Here is a 16,407-nt window from a genome sequence, read left to right on the forward strand (position 1 = left end):
AGGTCAGTTTTATCAGCAAAGAAGTAGCAAATGCCTGTAATATGTGTGAAATGTTTTTTTTTTTTTCAGAGAGCAGTAAAAGTGGAGCTGTTCCCAAGAGGAAAATGGTCTGGGAGCTGAGAGGATTTGACACCTAGAAAGGCTCATCCCCACACACCCACATGAGGGAGCAGGAGGAAAGACAGGGAAAGAGATTTTATTACTTTGTTTGTATTGTTTCTTTTTATTTTTATGGGTGTTGGACTTTTCAGGTGTCTCTTTTTACTTGCCTGTGTCTGAAGAGCAGGACAAATATTTTCAGCAGGAATATGCCCCAATCTGAAAAGTGTTTAGTAACAGTCATAATATATTATTTATTTTCTTCTGGTGTGGAGTAACCTGAGCTCATGCACTGATTTTTGACCACTGATGATGAAAAAAAAATATTTATTTGTTTGGCAGAAGAATAACCTTCTTCATTTTAATCTTCTTTATTAAACTTTAAATATTTTATTAAAAAAAATGAAATATTTAAACATCTCAGTTTTATTTAAAATTCAGCTATTTTCTGAATACTTTTGCTGCTGGTGAGATGGGTCAGGCTTTTTAATCCCTATTCTTTCCATGTAACCTGCAGAAATGTCTTTTGCCATTTGTTGCCCTTGTGCCCAAGGTGCAGCCAGGCTATTCCTTTAATTTATGGAAAAATGGTGAGCAAAAGGAATGCTTCCTGGTCTTTCCTGACTCCCTGGCTTGTGAGATGGAGGGTCTGTGAGCTGGGACAGCATAATCAGCCCGATGTCATCTTGGCCTCTTCTTGCTCTCGAATAATAATATAATAATAAATAATAATAATAATATAATAATCCTACAGTTGCTTGTAGGTCTCACTTCCAGCTCTGTGCCTGGTGCCAGCTTTGTCCCAGCTGGCAGGACCAGTCCAGCTGTGCAATCCCAGGGATCTTTATCTCCATTTGCATTTGGGTGTGTTGAGCTGTTCACCTCCACGGGGTGTTGAGATCCAAGAGCTGTGGTGGCTCCTGCAGCTTCTGCTCTTCCCTCAGGCTGAGGCTGTGGGAGAGGGTAAAGTTTCCCTTCAGGAGACAGAATGTTGGGCTGTTTCCCTGGACTATGGCTGCTTGTGAGTGGCACTAAGATATGTCCCACCCGAGCAGTTTGGGGCTTTGTGTCAGCATAAAAAAAGTTACCCCTGAGGGCCAAGTTCTGCTCGACCTCTTGGCTGTGGCTTTTACTTTAGTTCAGGAGTGTTCCTAATTACTTGGACACAGCCACTAACTGGGAAGATGGTGCTATTCTCTCTTAATCACTTTTGCAGACTCTACCACTACATCTTTGGGGCTAAATTCAAGTGCAAGATGTCCCTGCCCACAGCAGGGGGCTGGAAACAGATGATCTTTATGGTCCCTTCCAACCCAAACTGTTCTGTGATTCTATGAAATTCAGCTGCTCTGCTGAGGAATGAGGTCCTCAGGAACGGCCTAAGAAACCATCCCATTCTGGATCCTGTTTCCAGGGAGTCTATTTGTCATTTCAAGTGACCTGTGCAAGATGCCTCTGTTGCTGCCTTCCAAATACTTTGTCCCCACTGATTATATGTTGCTAAGCCTCTGATGGCCTATCTATAAGCATTTTGCTTAAATCTTAATCTCTTAAATGAGTTCAGGTTGAAATGTTATGGATTCAAGGAGCCTGTTCCTCTCCTTGCAAAGCAGCTTCCCAGCTGAATTTGGCTGGGAACTGGCTGGTTTAGAACTGACTTTGGTTGCTGCACATAATTTTTCACAACATCTGATTTTCTCTGTGCTCACATCAATTAGAAATTGGTTCTGTAATTCATAGAATCATAGAATTGTTTAGGTTGGAAAAGATCTCCAAGATCGTCCAGTCCAACCATCAACCCAAGGCTGCCAGGTCCATCCCTAAACCATGTCCCTTAGCACCACATCTACACTTTTTTTTCAACACCTCCAGGGACAGTGATCCCACCACTTCCTTGGGCAGCCTGTTCCAATGCTTGACCACCCTTCTTGTGAAGAAATTTTTCCTTAAGTCCAAGCTAAACCTCCCCTGGTGCAACTTGAGGCTGTTTCCTCTTGTCCTGTCACTCGTTACCTGGGAGAAAAGACCAATCCCCACCTTGTCACAACCCCCTGAGCCTCTTTTTCTCCAGAGTAAACCCCCCCAGCTCCCTGGGTTGCTTTAAATAAAAATATATTAAATTAATAATAATTAGTCCTGCTGGAAAAGGTGATTTAAGAAAAGTAAATGATTGCATGTAAGGCAAATTCATTTATTTAAACAAAACCACTGAGCTAGTGACTTTATATGTGTCAGCTAAATAAAATTAGCTTTTGCACCTTAGGCCTCAGATCATGAATTTTAACACAATCAAAACAGTATTAGTGGCCTTTTGCTAAATTCTATATATTTTCCTATGAAATATCATCACAAAATGAACAGAAATATAACTAGGACTGTAAACACAATACTGCAGTGTACAGAGGCTTGGTTTTTAAATTTTGTATGGGCTAATAAAAGAATTTAGGCTATTTGGGGGCAGTTTGTCTGTGAAAGCAGAGCCCTCCCCTAACATTTTTATGCTTTCTGGGTCAGAAGATCATTACATCATTTTTTTATGAATAACTATGAAAAGGTCAGCTAAAAGTTACTCCATTGCTTCTCATTTAAATGGGGAGGAGTGAAGAATAACAGAGCTGACACAGAGTTGGTTAAAATTGTGTATCTCAACACACTCTATTTCTTCCAAGATCATATTTTGAATACAGAAAAATTAATGTTCGGTTGTTTTTTTTTTTCCCCACAACTTTCATCAACCAACATATTCTTAGTTTAGAGTGTAGCATTGTCCAAAACGTGCAGGAAGGATTTGGTCTCTCAACTCCTCTGGTTCAGCCTTACCCAGGAGGTACAACCCTGCCAGACACTTCTGGGAACACAGGGGAGATTTTTGTAATGAAACTTTTGCCTTCTCTCAGAGCTGAACAGAACATAAGGACTGCACTGGATCTGCCAGGAATGCTGCTCCTCTTGGATTTGTGCAGGTCACTGTACGATGTTGACATAAAACATGTGAGAATGTTTGCGTTATTGGCATAGAACATGGGAATGCTGAGATATTCCATGGATGATATTTTAGTAAAGTATTTTGTTACCACAGTTTTGTGTGTTCACTCATCTTTCTGGTTGTGACTGTATTAATATTTCGGGATGTGGTCAAGTTAAGCAAGGGGCTTGCTCTTTTTCCAGTCAAAATTAATAGAATCGTGGAATCATTTAGGTTAGAAGAGACCTTTAAGATCGAGTCCAACCGCTAACCCAACACTGCCAAGGCCACCACTGAACCATGTCCCCAAGTGCCACATCTACATGGCTTTTAAATCCCTCCAGGGATGGTGGCTCCACCTTTTCCCTGGGCAGCCTGTCCCAATGCTTGACAACCCTTCCCATGAAGAAATTCTTCCTAGTATCCAGCGTAAACCTCCCCTGGCTCAAACTGATGATGTTTCATCCTGTCACTTGTTGTCTGAGAGAAGAGACCGACCCCCCCCCAGCTCCCCCCTCCTGTCAGGGAGTTGCAGAGGCAGAATCACAGAATCACAGAATCAGCTGGGTTGGAAGGGACCTCTGAGATCATCAAGTCCAACCCTTGATCCAACCCCGTCGTGGTTCCCAGCCCATGGCACTGATGCCACATCCAGTCTCACCTTAAAAACCTCCAGGGACGGTGAATCCACCACTTCCCTGGGCAGCCCATTCCAATGCCTGATCACCCTCCCTGTAAAGAATTTCTTCCTAATATCCAACCTAAACCTCCCCTGGCAGAGCTTAAGACCATACCCTCTTGTCTTACTGATCGTTGCCTGGGAAAAGAGACCAACCCCCCCCTGGCTCCCCCCTCCTGTCAGGGAGTTGCAGAGAGTGAGGAGGTCTCCCCTGAGCCTCCTCTTCTCCACACTCAACAGCCCCAGCTCCCTCAGCCTCTCCTCACAGCACTTGTGCTCCAGTCCCTTCCCCAGCCTCGCTGCTCTCCTCTGGACCTGCTCCAGCCCCTCAATGTCCTTCCTGAACTGAGGGGCCCAGAACTGGACACAGCACTCCAGGGGTGGCCTCACCAGCGCTGAGTCCAGGGGAAGAATCACTTCCCTGCTCCTGCTGCCACACTGTTCCTGATCCAGGCCAGGATCCATTGGCCTTCTTGGCCACCTGGGCACACTCTGGCTCCTGTTCAGCTTCCTGTCAATCCAAACTCGAAGGTCCCTTCCTGCCTGGCTGAAGGTCCCCCCTGAGCCTCCTTTTCTCCAGGTTGAGCCCCCCCAGCTCCCTCAGCCCCTCCTGCTGCTCCAGCCCCTTCCCAGCTCCGTTCCCTTCCCTGCACACGCTCCAGCCCCTCCATGTCTCTCTTCCATGAGGTTCCAGACCTGGACACAGCCCTGGAGGTCCCTCAGCAGTGCCAGCACAGGGGACAATCCCTGTCCTGGGGCTGTGCCCACACTATTCCTGATCCAGCCCAGGTTCCATTGGCCTCTTGCCCCCCTGGGCACACCCGGGCTCGTGTTCATTCCCTGTCACCAGCACCACCAGAGCCTTTCCCACCAGGCACTTTCCCCTGGAGCTGCAGGGGGTTGCTGTGACCCAAGGGTAGGACCCGGCACTCGCCCTGGTTGAATCTGAGTCTGAAACTGCTGAATTTTCTCCCCTTCTTAAAAAATGCCTCAGGGAATATCTATGGAATTGAACAAAGAAAATAAATTAAATTTAACCACAGCTGACACTTTTTGGAAGAACAAGATCCAGCCTGAGATGACTTTGCCTGTGTCACCACAGCCGGCACTGCTTGACTGGGGCTGCCTGACACATTCCTTAGGAGCTGGAAGCACAGTGCTGTTCCCTTATCACTTAAAAAGAGGAAAGGGAAATAACTGAAGGCCATCAGATTGTCTGCTGAATACAGGCAGTTATGAACTAAAACCCACAAATGGAGAAGTTCTCCCTTACTGCCTTTATCTTTTATTTTATCTCGGTTTTTTCCTTACCTTTGTGATGTATTGTGCTTTTTTGTTTCGAGCTGGAATTCATTGCACCAAAATTCATTATTTTATTACACCAATGCATTTCTAGAAATATCTACAAATATCACAGTGGATAGAGAAAAGAATCTGAGTCACAGGACTTGGGAGATATATACAGCACATAGGGGATCCAGCCTGAAAAAACACACTTGAATTTGCACATGTTCTGGCAGAGCAAACGGAGATTTTTCTTTCAAAGCCTGGTTTGATGCCGTTCTTCTAAAAAGTTCACTCGAGTGCATTTTCACTGAAAAATGTAATTGGACAATTTCAGTGGATGAGAAACGACGTTTCACAAATTCAGAAGTGCGTTATTTTTGTGGGGGGAAAATATAAATCCAAGGGCCTCGTTAGAATGTCTCCAGCTGAACCATGCACACAACATTCCTTGCATTCAGCTACTGACCTGACCTGACCTCTTTTAATTTATGACTTTGGGTGCAGGGATAGAGTGTAATCAGCTTTCTGTTCCTCAGAAATCACAGCTACAATTACACAATTACAGTTACAAACCGCTGCAGGCACAGAATGTCATAAATTAGTGATGTGGTGTGATTTACACCCCCACAGCTTGTAGATCTTCCAGGCTGCTCTCTTCCCTTCATGTTTAATTTAATTATTAGCGCCGAAACAGCAGCTGTAAGTAAATGTTTGACTCGAGTACATAAAGGGACTTGCAGGTTTTACACATGTTTCTGCTGGTAAAGGTTCAAGCAGGGGATTAAAAAGCAGAGGGAGCTGAGCTGGGAGAGGGAGGGAGACGTGGTTGTGTGAGCGATGCCACCTCCTGAGGTGAGGAGGTGGAGGAAGAGCAGCTCAGTGCTGAGGGTGAGGGTGTTTGATGCCCCTCTTTGCTCCCCTCAGCGCATTTTGGGGATGTCAACCCCTCATGCTGAGGCCAAGCCCTGCAGGTGTAACTCTGGCAGGAGGTTTGACTCCAGTGGCCGCTGGAACTGAGCCTTCTGGAGAAAGTGCTGCGTGGGAGAGGGAAGAAGGGAGGACTGCAAACTTTACCCTATAAACACGTAAATCTTTACTATATTCTTGACACCTTTCAGTACTCACCAGTTCCCTAAGATTTTACAGGATCTTATTTTCTGTACGAGGGTTGCAAAGACCAAATAGAATTCTGAAATCACAGAAGGGTTTGGCTTGGAAGGGAGCTTTAAAGGTCATTTAATCCAACCCCCTCTGCCGTGGGCAGGGACATTTTCAACTCCACCAGGTTGCTCAGAGCCCTGTCCAGCCCAGCCTTCAATGTTTCCAGGGATGGGGCATCCACCACCTCTCTGGGCAACCTGTTGCAGTTTTTCACCTCCCTCCTTGCTAAAAACTTCTTTCTTTCTAAATCGACCCTCCCTCATTTTAAGGCCCTTCCCCCTTGTCCTATCACTGCATCCCCTTGTAAAAAGTCCCTTTCCAGCTTTCCTGTAGGCCCATTTTAGACACTGGAAGGGATTCTAAGTTGACCCTGGAGATTTCTCCAGACTGAACAGCTCCAGCTCTCTCAGCCTGAATATCAGTATAAAGTTTACTGCTCCTGTATAAGAGAAAGCCAAAATACAGCAGTGATCCATTACTCTGGCACATAAAGAGAAATGAAAATCTGAAACCATCTCTGACAGAGACTTTACTTACTGTGAAAGGGCAGCTTTCAGTCACAGGTTTGATATCAAAAATACAGCGCAGAGGAGACGCTGATTTAGAAAAAAAAACCCAATGCTGCCATTTCTACTTGGTGATCTTAACAATGCCCAAAGGGAGCAGCAAGATGTCAGTCACAAGGATGTATTTCATAAAAATGCAAAAAAGAAACAGCTCTTCCAGTAAAACACCTACTGTTATGGTGACAATCTGCTCTCTCATCACTGCAGTGGCAGTTTGGATCCTGCCTGCAGGTCACTCTGGGAATAGTCATTAATATTCTATTTTCAGAGGTTCCTCATAACTGGTAGCCTTGCAAAATCATGAGGAAAGAAAGAAAGGAAAGGGGTATAATTTCGTAGTCCCATGGTAGTTTTTCTGGCTTTATCAGGGAAATCCTGTGGGATCTGGAGCCCTGGACAAGGCAGTGTCCACCTGACCTACTGTGCACTGGCAGAGAGGTGTTGAGCACAACCAGTTTTAAAGGAGCTCTGGATACATTTGCACTTTACCTGAACCCCTGGAAGAATCTGGTTTTGCATGTAAAGCTCAGGAGGGAGCCTAAAAACACGACCTTAAGCAATAATAAAAAACGTAACGAGTGGAGAGAATGATGTTTACATTTTCTTGGCACGTTAATATGCACTGAAAAGTTCTTTAGGAATAAACTGAAAGATAATCAGAGCAATTAAGCTGTTTGGACCAGAGACAAAGCATTTCTAAAGCTAAAGAAAATGTTGCCAGGGGAACTGATGTATTAAAGAGCACTAAAAATTTCCTTCTCAGATTTACACTCCTCCTGACAGCACCAAAGCTGCATCTCCTGTCATTCTGTGATAAACTTTCTTACTTCTTGTTGCCTGGACTTCATCTACATTCCCTGAATTAGGACATTTTCGTTTTACCAGCTACAGCTCACCACTGATTTCAGTGCTGGAGAGGAGAAATACACCTGCCAAAGGGGGAACATGGAATGTGGTTCACAAGGAGTGCTGGCAGGAAAGTACTGGAGAACCACATTCCAGTTGTGCAGGTCAAATAAAAACTGCAAGGAAAGTAGTGGGGGAAAAAAAAAAAAAAAGAAAAAGTGGTTAATCCTGTGGTCTCCTGTTTGGAGGAAGGTTATATCCAAAAATTTCCTCATTAAGGGCTCGCAGCAATTCTTCACACAGCTATGGCTTTATAATAATCAGCAAGAAAGAAAAAGAAATAAAAGAAAAAAATCAAATTAGTTATATTGGTGTCATAGGCTTTTTGAGAATTTATCCAGGCCTAGATTCAGAGCAGCATCACTTCATGAATCTTTAGATCAAGACAAAGATTACTTGCTTTCCTAGGAAAGAGAGAAAACAGGATTCCTCAAATCAATGGGAAGCATCTTTTGTTGGTGGGATTGGTCCCAGCTGACTTTGGCAGCCTAAACCAGAAAGTGCAATCTAATCCAGTCTTTCAGACAACTCCAGAGTCAAAATAAGGAGGGAAGGAGGCAAGGACCCAGCTTGCACTGAGTGTTTGCTGTGCTTGATGCTGAAAGCAGAAAGCTGAAAGCAGAGCTCTCCAGAGCTCTCTCACCTGGGAACAACGGGGGGGGGGGGGGGGGGGGGGGGAAGGGGAAATGCATCCCAACATTCCCACAGGAAACACAAAGAGGAAATGGCACAGCCCTGTTATTTCTGGAGCTTTTCCTTGGGCTTCTGATTGAGGAAAAGTGAGACTACACTGAGCTCAATTGGAAGATTTTAAAAATTTGTGAGACACAAAGAGGGGTCTGTGTGTCTCACTTTGATCTCTACAGCTAATGCTGATAAAATCTGTTTTGAGTGAGAAACATGCCTTACAGATCACCAAAGGTTTTGGCAAACAGTGGAAGAAAGGAGTAATAGCATAGAAAGAGAGGGGAAAAAACAGAGGCAGAGTTGGAAAAGTTGTGGCTTAACATCACTTTGGCCTCAATTGCTCCTGGAGAGCAGTATCCTGTAGGCATCAAGATAGAGGCAATTAATTCAGTCACAAGGGCAGCTTGTCTCCTCATTTAGTCTTTTCCAGCTGTTTCAATTCTCCTGCTCTTCATCAGAGGAAAGAAAATGTATTTTTTTTAATAGGAAGCCATTTCTCAAAATCCTTGTAATGGTCAAACCACTTTTCAAGCCCATTTTCATGAAGAAATGAAGAATTTTATTCCTGTTTCTAGCGCTTACCTCAAATCAGCTTTAATATTTTAAGTGCCCTTTCTCTGCTGTTCTAATGCTCAAATCACCTGGTTATACTTTCTTTGACTTTTTTTTGGCTAAATAAGCCAAAGTACAGCATGGAACTGTAGGGCCTGGGGATTTTATGAATTAAGGTGTTTAAATGCTGTTCATTTTCCATCACAGAATCATAGAATGGTTTGGGTTGGAAGGGATCTTAGAAATCATCTTGTTTCACCCCCCCTGCCGTGGGCAGGGACACCTTCCACTAGCCCAGGTTGCTCCAAGCCCCATCCAACCTGGTCTTGGACAGGGATGGGCAGCCACAGCTTCTCTGGGCAACCTGTGCCAGGGCCTCCCCACCCTCACAGTAAAGATTTTTTTCCTATTATCTAATCTAAACCTACTCTCTTTCTGTTTGAAACCATTCCCATCATGACAATTTGTCCAATTCTCCCATGAGGGATAAAAAAATTGCACTCATGGCCCCAATGGCAACGACAGGAGGCTCCCAAGAAGTTCATTTCCCTTGGAGCTTCTTGTGAGGGATTGCACAGCAAGCTGTGTAGATTTATGTTCCAGACTAACACACTCCAGAACAAAAAGTGTGGGGGGTTGCTCCAGCAGTTTACACACCACACAGAGAGGAGTTTGGAAGGGTTGGGGTGGGGGGGAATGTGTAAAAATCCTCCTACTTACAGGCAGAAGAAAAAGGAAGGATTGGAAAGAAGTGTCTAGAGGAACTGGAGTGGGAGGTAGGAATCTGCCTGGTGTGCAGGCTGATGATTCACAAAATGACTTTCTGTTTAAATCAGAGTGGCAAACTTAGGACCTGATCTTTTGAACAGTCAGGGGCATGGGTAGCCTTGGGCATGCAGGCTGTCCTCAGCAGCTGGGGATTCAGGCACTTGATCATGTAGTGTCTTATCCCACACCCTTCCTCTCCAGTGCCAAAGGTTGCATTCACCACAATATCATGGTTCATTAGGCAAGTTAAAGTAAGGAAGGAGCTGACAGGGCACTAATAAATAGTTAATAAAATATGAATGTGTGTGCTGGTTGCCTGAGCAGCCCTGGGGAAAACAAAGGACATTTGAATCCGTTCACTGAGCCCCAGGAAGATTCCAGTAGATGAAGCCAAGCCAGTGGGTGTGTGGGTGGAGGTGACAGGTGCTCTTCTGATGATTCCCACTGGGGTCAGATCCAGAGCAGGATATAAACACAGTGAATGCCCCGGGGCACAACTCAACTGGTTCCCACTGTGGGTTTCAACTTTTCTCAGTGATTCTGGAGGTCTTTTCCAACCTAAATGATTCTGTTCACTCTACATTGAGGGGATGGCAATGAAGTCTCTGTGGTGGGGCAGCAGCTCAGGTGCAGTAACATGACATCCAAAGGGACCTTCACAAGCCTGAGGTCTGGACCAACAGAAATATTGTGACATCCAGCAAGAAGGACCACAAAGTTCTGCACATCAGGTGCAACAACCTGAAGGTATGAGCTGCAGTGGTCCCACCTAAGTGACAGTGGGTGACAAAAACCTCAATGAAGAGACCTGGGAGAAATGAACACTGGGGTGAACACAAGCCAGCAGTGCACTCTCACTGCAAACCAGGTACCAGGGCACATTCCAAAAGTATTGCCAGCAAATTCAGAGAAACTATTATTCCCCTCCACTAGACACATCTGGGAATCTGTGTGTGATTCTATGCCCTTCAGCACAAGCTGGATGTAGAGAATTCCAGTGGCAGGACATCAAGTGGACAAAGGTCTAGAGCACAGCACCAGTGAGGAGATGCTGAAGGAACAAGGCTTCAGTCTGGCAGAGAAGGGGATAAGGGTGATCTAACAGCAACTTAAATCTACCTGAAGAGCAACTAGAAAGATGACAGAGCCAATCTGTCCTCAGCAGTTCTGTAAAAGTTTTAAAAGCAGCTATTACCCTTTCCAAAGCATTTTTATCTATATTAATTCAAGCTAAAAATCCAGTCAATCTCTTTTAACCTTCTGCACTTTTCCTGCTTGGGCAACCAGTGACGGAATCTGCTTATTAGATATTACACCCTTTCTTCCTCTACCTTTATTCAGACATAACTATACAGAAGGTATTTCAAGAATGTTTTTATAAAATTGGGGCTGTTGGTGGAACAAGAAAATGGGATTTTAGACTTTAAAAATGGAGAAGCTTGTAAAAGCAAGAAAGCAACAAGAAAAAATTGTAACTGGTTAAAAAAACCCCCACCTTCCTGGATGTTTCATAACTGTTGTTTTTAACAAGGCAGGGTAACTTTTTTTTTCTAATAGAGTAAAGTTTTTGAAACATCTTTTCGGAAATTGGTCACAATTCCCCAGACAGAATGCTTCATTTCCCTTTGTTGAACTGAACCTTTCGTTGTGGCATTAATTTCTGCTTCCTAGAACTGCTGCTGTGCTTAGTAGGAAATATATTTCAGGAAAGTTGCATGTCCCCTCTTTACTGTTTAAGCTTCCCAGCAGATGGAGTCATCACAAAAATCTCCTGGTGTGTCACATCAGTTCAGCTCACTGACCTACAGTGATGTAATGGGCAGGATGCAGTTCAGCTCTGGGAGGAAGAGGAAGGCTGCAAGAGCTGGACATCAGGAAGAATTTCTTCCTGGAAAGGGTGGTCAGGCATTGGAAGGGGCTACCCAGGGAGGTGGTGGAGTCCCCACCCCTGGAGTTGTCCAAGGAAGGACTGGACATGGCACTCGGTGCTCTGGGCTGGGAGACAAGGTGGGCATCGGGCACAGGTTGGACTCCGTGGGCTGGGAGGGCTTTTCCAACCTCAATGATCCTGCGATTTTGTGATTCTGCCACAGCCTGCTGCATCCCTGGCCCTGGCCTTGTGCCCTGGATGGGCCCCTTGGAGCCGTGTAAAATTTTACATGTGAAAGTTTTACATGACAGGTTCTACAAAGCCTTGTCTCCATCCCTTTCCTTGCCCCACCTCCCTCAGCTACTTCCCCCTGGATGTTCCCTGGCCCTGCCCCATCCCCTCACCCTGCCAGGGGCTGCTGCTGGACCTCGTGGGTGACAGTGGTGAGGGCACGGCTGGCACGGGCCCTTCTGCTCTCTGCCACGTCTCCTGCAGGGCTGGAACAGTGGGATGAGCTCCAGCCTTGGCACCAAGCACCCTCACACTCACCCGTGTCATTACAGCAAGGGGAAAACCGTGCCAGGACCTTGGCACTCACCTGTGTCATTGTAACGGGGGAACATCGGTGCCAGGCACCATCACACTCACCTGCGCCGTCGTGACGGGGGGGAAAACCAAACCGGTGCCAGGATCTTCGTGCTCAACGGGAAAACTGGTGCCACCGACTCACCCGGGTGGTTGAACACCTGGAAGAGCAGCCCCCTCACGTCCCGGCTGCGCAGCCCCGCCGAGCTCTGCCCAGGGTCGGGCGCTGGCAGCCACCCATCCCTTCGGCCGGGACGGCGTGAAGTTTGTTCCCTGCGTGTGTCACCGGCCGTGCCTCACTTCCTCCTGGGGGACCGGTTAAACATTAACTGGGCGACCGACGGGCGTGTTGGGGCGGAGGGAAGGGGAGAGGCCACCCTTTCGTGCCACGGGGACGGTGCGGGACAGGCGAGTGGCCCAGGGCTGGGGGACAGCCACCCCGACACCCGAGGGAGGTTTTCCCGGGACAACAGGTGAGGGAACCCAGGAATCCCGGCTTTGAACACCTCCAGCCTCCTCCTCCCGCACCCCCCGGTTTGGGAGCGTGAGCCGGACCTGTCGCCAAAGGGAAAGCGGTGGGAGAACCTCTCGGCGCCCGGGGATGTGATCCAGGTAACCGCTCCAGGAATTTTATTGGCTTCCCAGCAGAAGGAGCTGGAGGATGAAGGATAATTTCAGCCTTTCCCCTGCTCTTGCCCCAGCGGGAAGGCTGCCCCGGGGTGGCGGCAGCGGGGCGAACAGAGGCTTTTTGTGACTCCCATCTCCTACTCTGCTCCCTGGCATTCGGGATGGGGGTCCCAAAGCATCCGAGCCCTGCTCTGTGCCAGGCTGGATCCAGCTGCCATTCCTCTAGTATTGTCATTATCCCCCTGCCTGCGTGGGGGATGAGAGAGGGCGTCGTGGGTGAGGGGAGGGAGCAGCTCAGAGCAGCCCCGGCGATGTGAGTCACCCCCTGCACCTGCAGGGTGAAAAGCAGCACAGGACAAACCCCAGGCATTTAATTCATCCTCAGCCAAAATATCCTGTTTCATCCGAGGATCAGATAGTATTTCCCGGCCCTTTGAAAGCCCATTTTGAAACAAAGTGAAACAAAACGTTATAGATGTCTCCCTTTCCCGTCCTGCTCTGCTTCACCCCACGCTGTTTACTGATTTTGCCCTGGGTTTTGGCATCAGATTCTCTCCGGTTCATTTTTTTGCCACAAAAAAAAAAAAACCAAACAACTTTACCCAGCTCAGATTGCATCGGTGCAGCTGGATTTGTAGGTATGAAGGCTGCCCTGGCCAGGGGATTTCTCTCCAGTCCTGTAGATCCTGCTGGGGATCACAGCTTCCTGGAAAAGGACCCTGCCCTGGCTTTTGTGTTTGTTTCCTGCTGCTTCACTTGAGCTGTTTCACTCCGTGTGACAGATAATACTGACTCTCGTAACTACTGACTGATCTGTGTACGTGCCAAGAGCCATCCCAGTGACAGAGCCAGGAGGAATCCCTCCAGGCTCTGCACAGTGACCCTCCCTCCCCACACAGGAAACCTGAGAAGTGAGAAAAAACCAAAACCTTTCGAAATGCACTGGGCAAACCCAAACCAGCCTGTGAACAGCAGGTGGAGAAATAAACCCACGGGTTTGGCTTAAAATGTTCCTTAGTTGACAGGGCTGCCCCTTAAGCTCTCAAGGTAAATTGAAAGACTGTAAAAAGGGAAAATGTGGAGCAGGATGCCAGCTGGGCTGAGCAGAAAAGTCAGAGACACCCCTTGCTAAAAGCACCAAGCAGGGAACGGAGCTCTGGCATAGCCTGGTGCTGCAGCTGAGCAGGAAACTCAGGGTGTCCCTGTGGTGACACTTATTTTGTGCCTTGCACAATGTGCTGCCACAGAGAACATCCCCCAAATCAGAAGCACTTTCTTGCCCAGAAATGTGGTCTGGCCACAAAACCACATCCTCTGTGCCGTGACTTCTTTCATGAAGTCGAGCTTTGGTTTCCCGGGGGAGAGGTTTGTAAACCAAGCAGCACAGTCAAACTCCCACATATTTTGAGAGGGAGGAGAACAATATCTCACAAGTGAATCACAAACACTGAATGGCAGAAAATGCAGAAGTAAGGTGGTGTCTCACACCCAGGCTCTGTGTATTATCTCTGACCACAGTGGAGAGTTGCTGGTGGTTTATTCTGAGGTTTAAGGGGCACTCTAAGGTTCAGAGGAATAACCCTGGCGACCTTCTTTGCACTATCAGCCTTTCTGAGTGCTCAGACTGGGGAGCTGGGAGGAGATTTCGTGTTTCTCATCCTTGCCCCAAGGCAGGTGAGATGGAGAGGCCAGAGTGGCAGGAGCTGTTCCTCCTGTCCGAGGTGTCCCCTGTGTGACAGGACTGCCACATCAATGACGGCAGCAAGATCTCCCTGAAAATGTATGAATAGGAATGCTAGTTTTGGAGTAAAGCACACAGAAACACACCAAAGCAACATTTTTGGGTGTATCCCTCCTCTCCTGAAGGATATCTGGCTCAGGAGACACCAGTTTCCTGAGAGGGGGGTAATAACCCCTACAAATGGAGATCTGGGCCCCTCTGACCCCAAGGCAGTGGCTGGTGCCCTGCATGGCAGCAAATGATGGAGCATAGGGTTCATTAGTCTGTCAGGACACCAGTGGCAGATTCCCACACAGTTTTGGGCAGCTCAGAGAGTTATTTTTCCCAGTTGCTCATGATTAACATCAGTGTTAATCTGGAGTTCCCCCAACCCAGTCAGCCCTGAGGCAGCAGGGTTGTAACAGCCAGTAAGGACTAAGGGCACAAGAGATGTGAGGTCTGTAGGAGGAGGTTTCTCTGCTGAAGAGAGTTCCTCTCCATCTATTGAAACAGTTATTTGAGGAAAGATCCTGCTCTCCTTCCAAACCTTCCCTCATTTAATCTCTTCCCCCTGTTGGTATTACAGGTCACACAAAGTCACATTGGTCCCAGGACGCAAAGCAGCGACTTGATAAGTCCTTGTCCTTCAGCTTCTCCTCAAGGATTCACTGACTGCTGGTGGCTTTCTGCCTGAGGGACCAGGAGAGAATGCTCCAATGGAGAGGCTCCAGAGATCCATTTTACTTCCTCTCATCCTGACTGCCTCTCTCCCAGGTAGGACACGTCCATAACCCATGAAATGAGCCCCCATGGACCAAGTGTGGGAAATAAATTAAAAGTTGTATAAGTGGCTGTTCCTGGAGAGATCAGAGTGGACAGTGAGTCCCAGAGTGGGATTGTTAAATTTGGGAAATAGTTGAGTTTGCATTTCAAGCCTGAATGATCTGATGACTTAGAGTGGGGTTCAGTGAGCAGGAGTGAGCAGTGTGTGGGGTAGGGAAGGGATGGGTAGATTGCCCTCTTCCAGTTTCCCCCTCTCCTTGTATTCCTCTTCCTTCTGTTTTCTGCTGCTTTTGAGGAGGCATCTGTTGAAAACTCAGTAGCAGCAGCTGGTTTTGCTTCCAGAAATATGTGCAAATCATCATGTTGCTGGTTTACCACCAAGTCACATTTCACACGCCTGAGCTTCCAAGTGGGTTCAGATTAAAAGTGTCTTGGTGCAAAGCTTTAAAGGCAAAGGAAATATAAAGTGACTCCCTGGATAATAAAGACAAGGCTGATTTTTTTTTTTTTTTAATTATAGTCTAGCTGGGGTTTTAACAGGCTCTGACAGGAGCAGTGGGATGAGAGAGAAGGTATTGCCTTGGTGAAAGGAAACACAATGGAGGAATAAACAGTGAGTTTTATAAACAGGGTGCTATTCCCAGTGGAATTGCACAGGGATGTGTGGTTTTCAACAAGCTCTTAAACAACCTGGTGAAGAGGAGTGAACTGTGAGGTGGCAGACTTTGCAGGTGGTGCAGAATTACATAGGGCAGCCAAATCCAAAAAGGGACTAGGAAGGTTTGCCAGAAAATGTCATGATGCCAAGGAAGCAATAAAGGCACAGAAAGCATTCAACGCAAAGCATCACTGAACTGAGATGTCTAGTCAGGGAAAAGAGTGGATATATTGGAAAGAGAGTAAATTGCGGAAAAAGAGAAACAAAATTCACTGCTCAGTGCCTTCAGAAAGGTAGATAAAAAGAAATCTGGCATTACATAAATCCACAAAAACTTTATATCTTGCATACTGGACATTTTGTCAGCCTTTCCATCTCAAAAAGGACATACAAGATCTGAGAAATGTATAAAGTGAGGCAGAGGTGTCAAAAGTATAGAATCATGGAATAATAGGATGGTTTGGGTTGGAAGGGACCTTAAAGATCCTCCAGTT

General features: G+C 46.7%; 1 protein-coding gene and 1 long non-coding RNA gene across 5 annotated transcripts in view; one reads left to right on the top strand and one right to left on the bottom strand.

Annotated features, from left to right (window-relative positions):
• Positions 1 to 53: 53 nt before the first annotated feature.
• LOC116782108 lies at positions 54 to 12,419 on the bottom strand. Its single transcript, XR_004355121.1, has 2 exons — positions 12,189 to 12,419; positions 54 to 1,050 (listed from the first exon to the last, which is right to left on the bottom strand). It is a non-coding gene; the product is annotated as an uncharacterized LOC116782108 (long non-coding RNA).
• Positions 12,420 to 12,470: 51 nt separating this feature from the next.
• The window catches only part of IGSF5 (immunoglobulin superfamily member 5), a 29,278-nt gene continuing 25,341 nt past the window's right edge, over positions 12,471 to 16,407 (top strand). For 2 of the 4 annotated variants that reach the window (XM_032678208.1, XM_032678210.1), the window contains exons 1-2: positions 12,471 to 12,737; positions 15,059 to 15,246. In XM_032678208.1, the coding sequence (XP_032534099.1) occupies positions 15,189 to 15,246 (58 nt within the window). In that variant the 5' untranslated portion in view covers positions 12,471 to 12,737; positions 15,059 to 15,188. The remainder of the gene's footprint in view (positions 12,738 to 15,058; positions 15,247 to 16,407) is intronic. The other 2 variants (XM_032678209.1, XM_032678211.1) reach the window with 2 other exon arrangements.

The sequence above is a fragment of the Chiroxiphia lanceolata genome, chromosome 2, assembly GCF_009829145.1.
Source record: "Chiroxiphia lanceolata isolate bChiLan1 chromosome 2, bChiLan1.pri, whole genome shotgun sequence".
Taxonomy (NCBI): domain Eukaryota; kingdom Metazoa; phylum Chordata; class Aves; order Passeriformes; family Pipridae; genus Chiroxiphia; species Chiroxiphia lanceolata.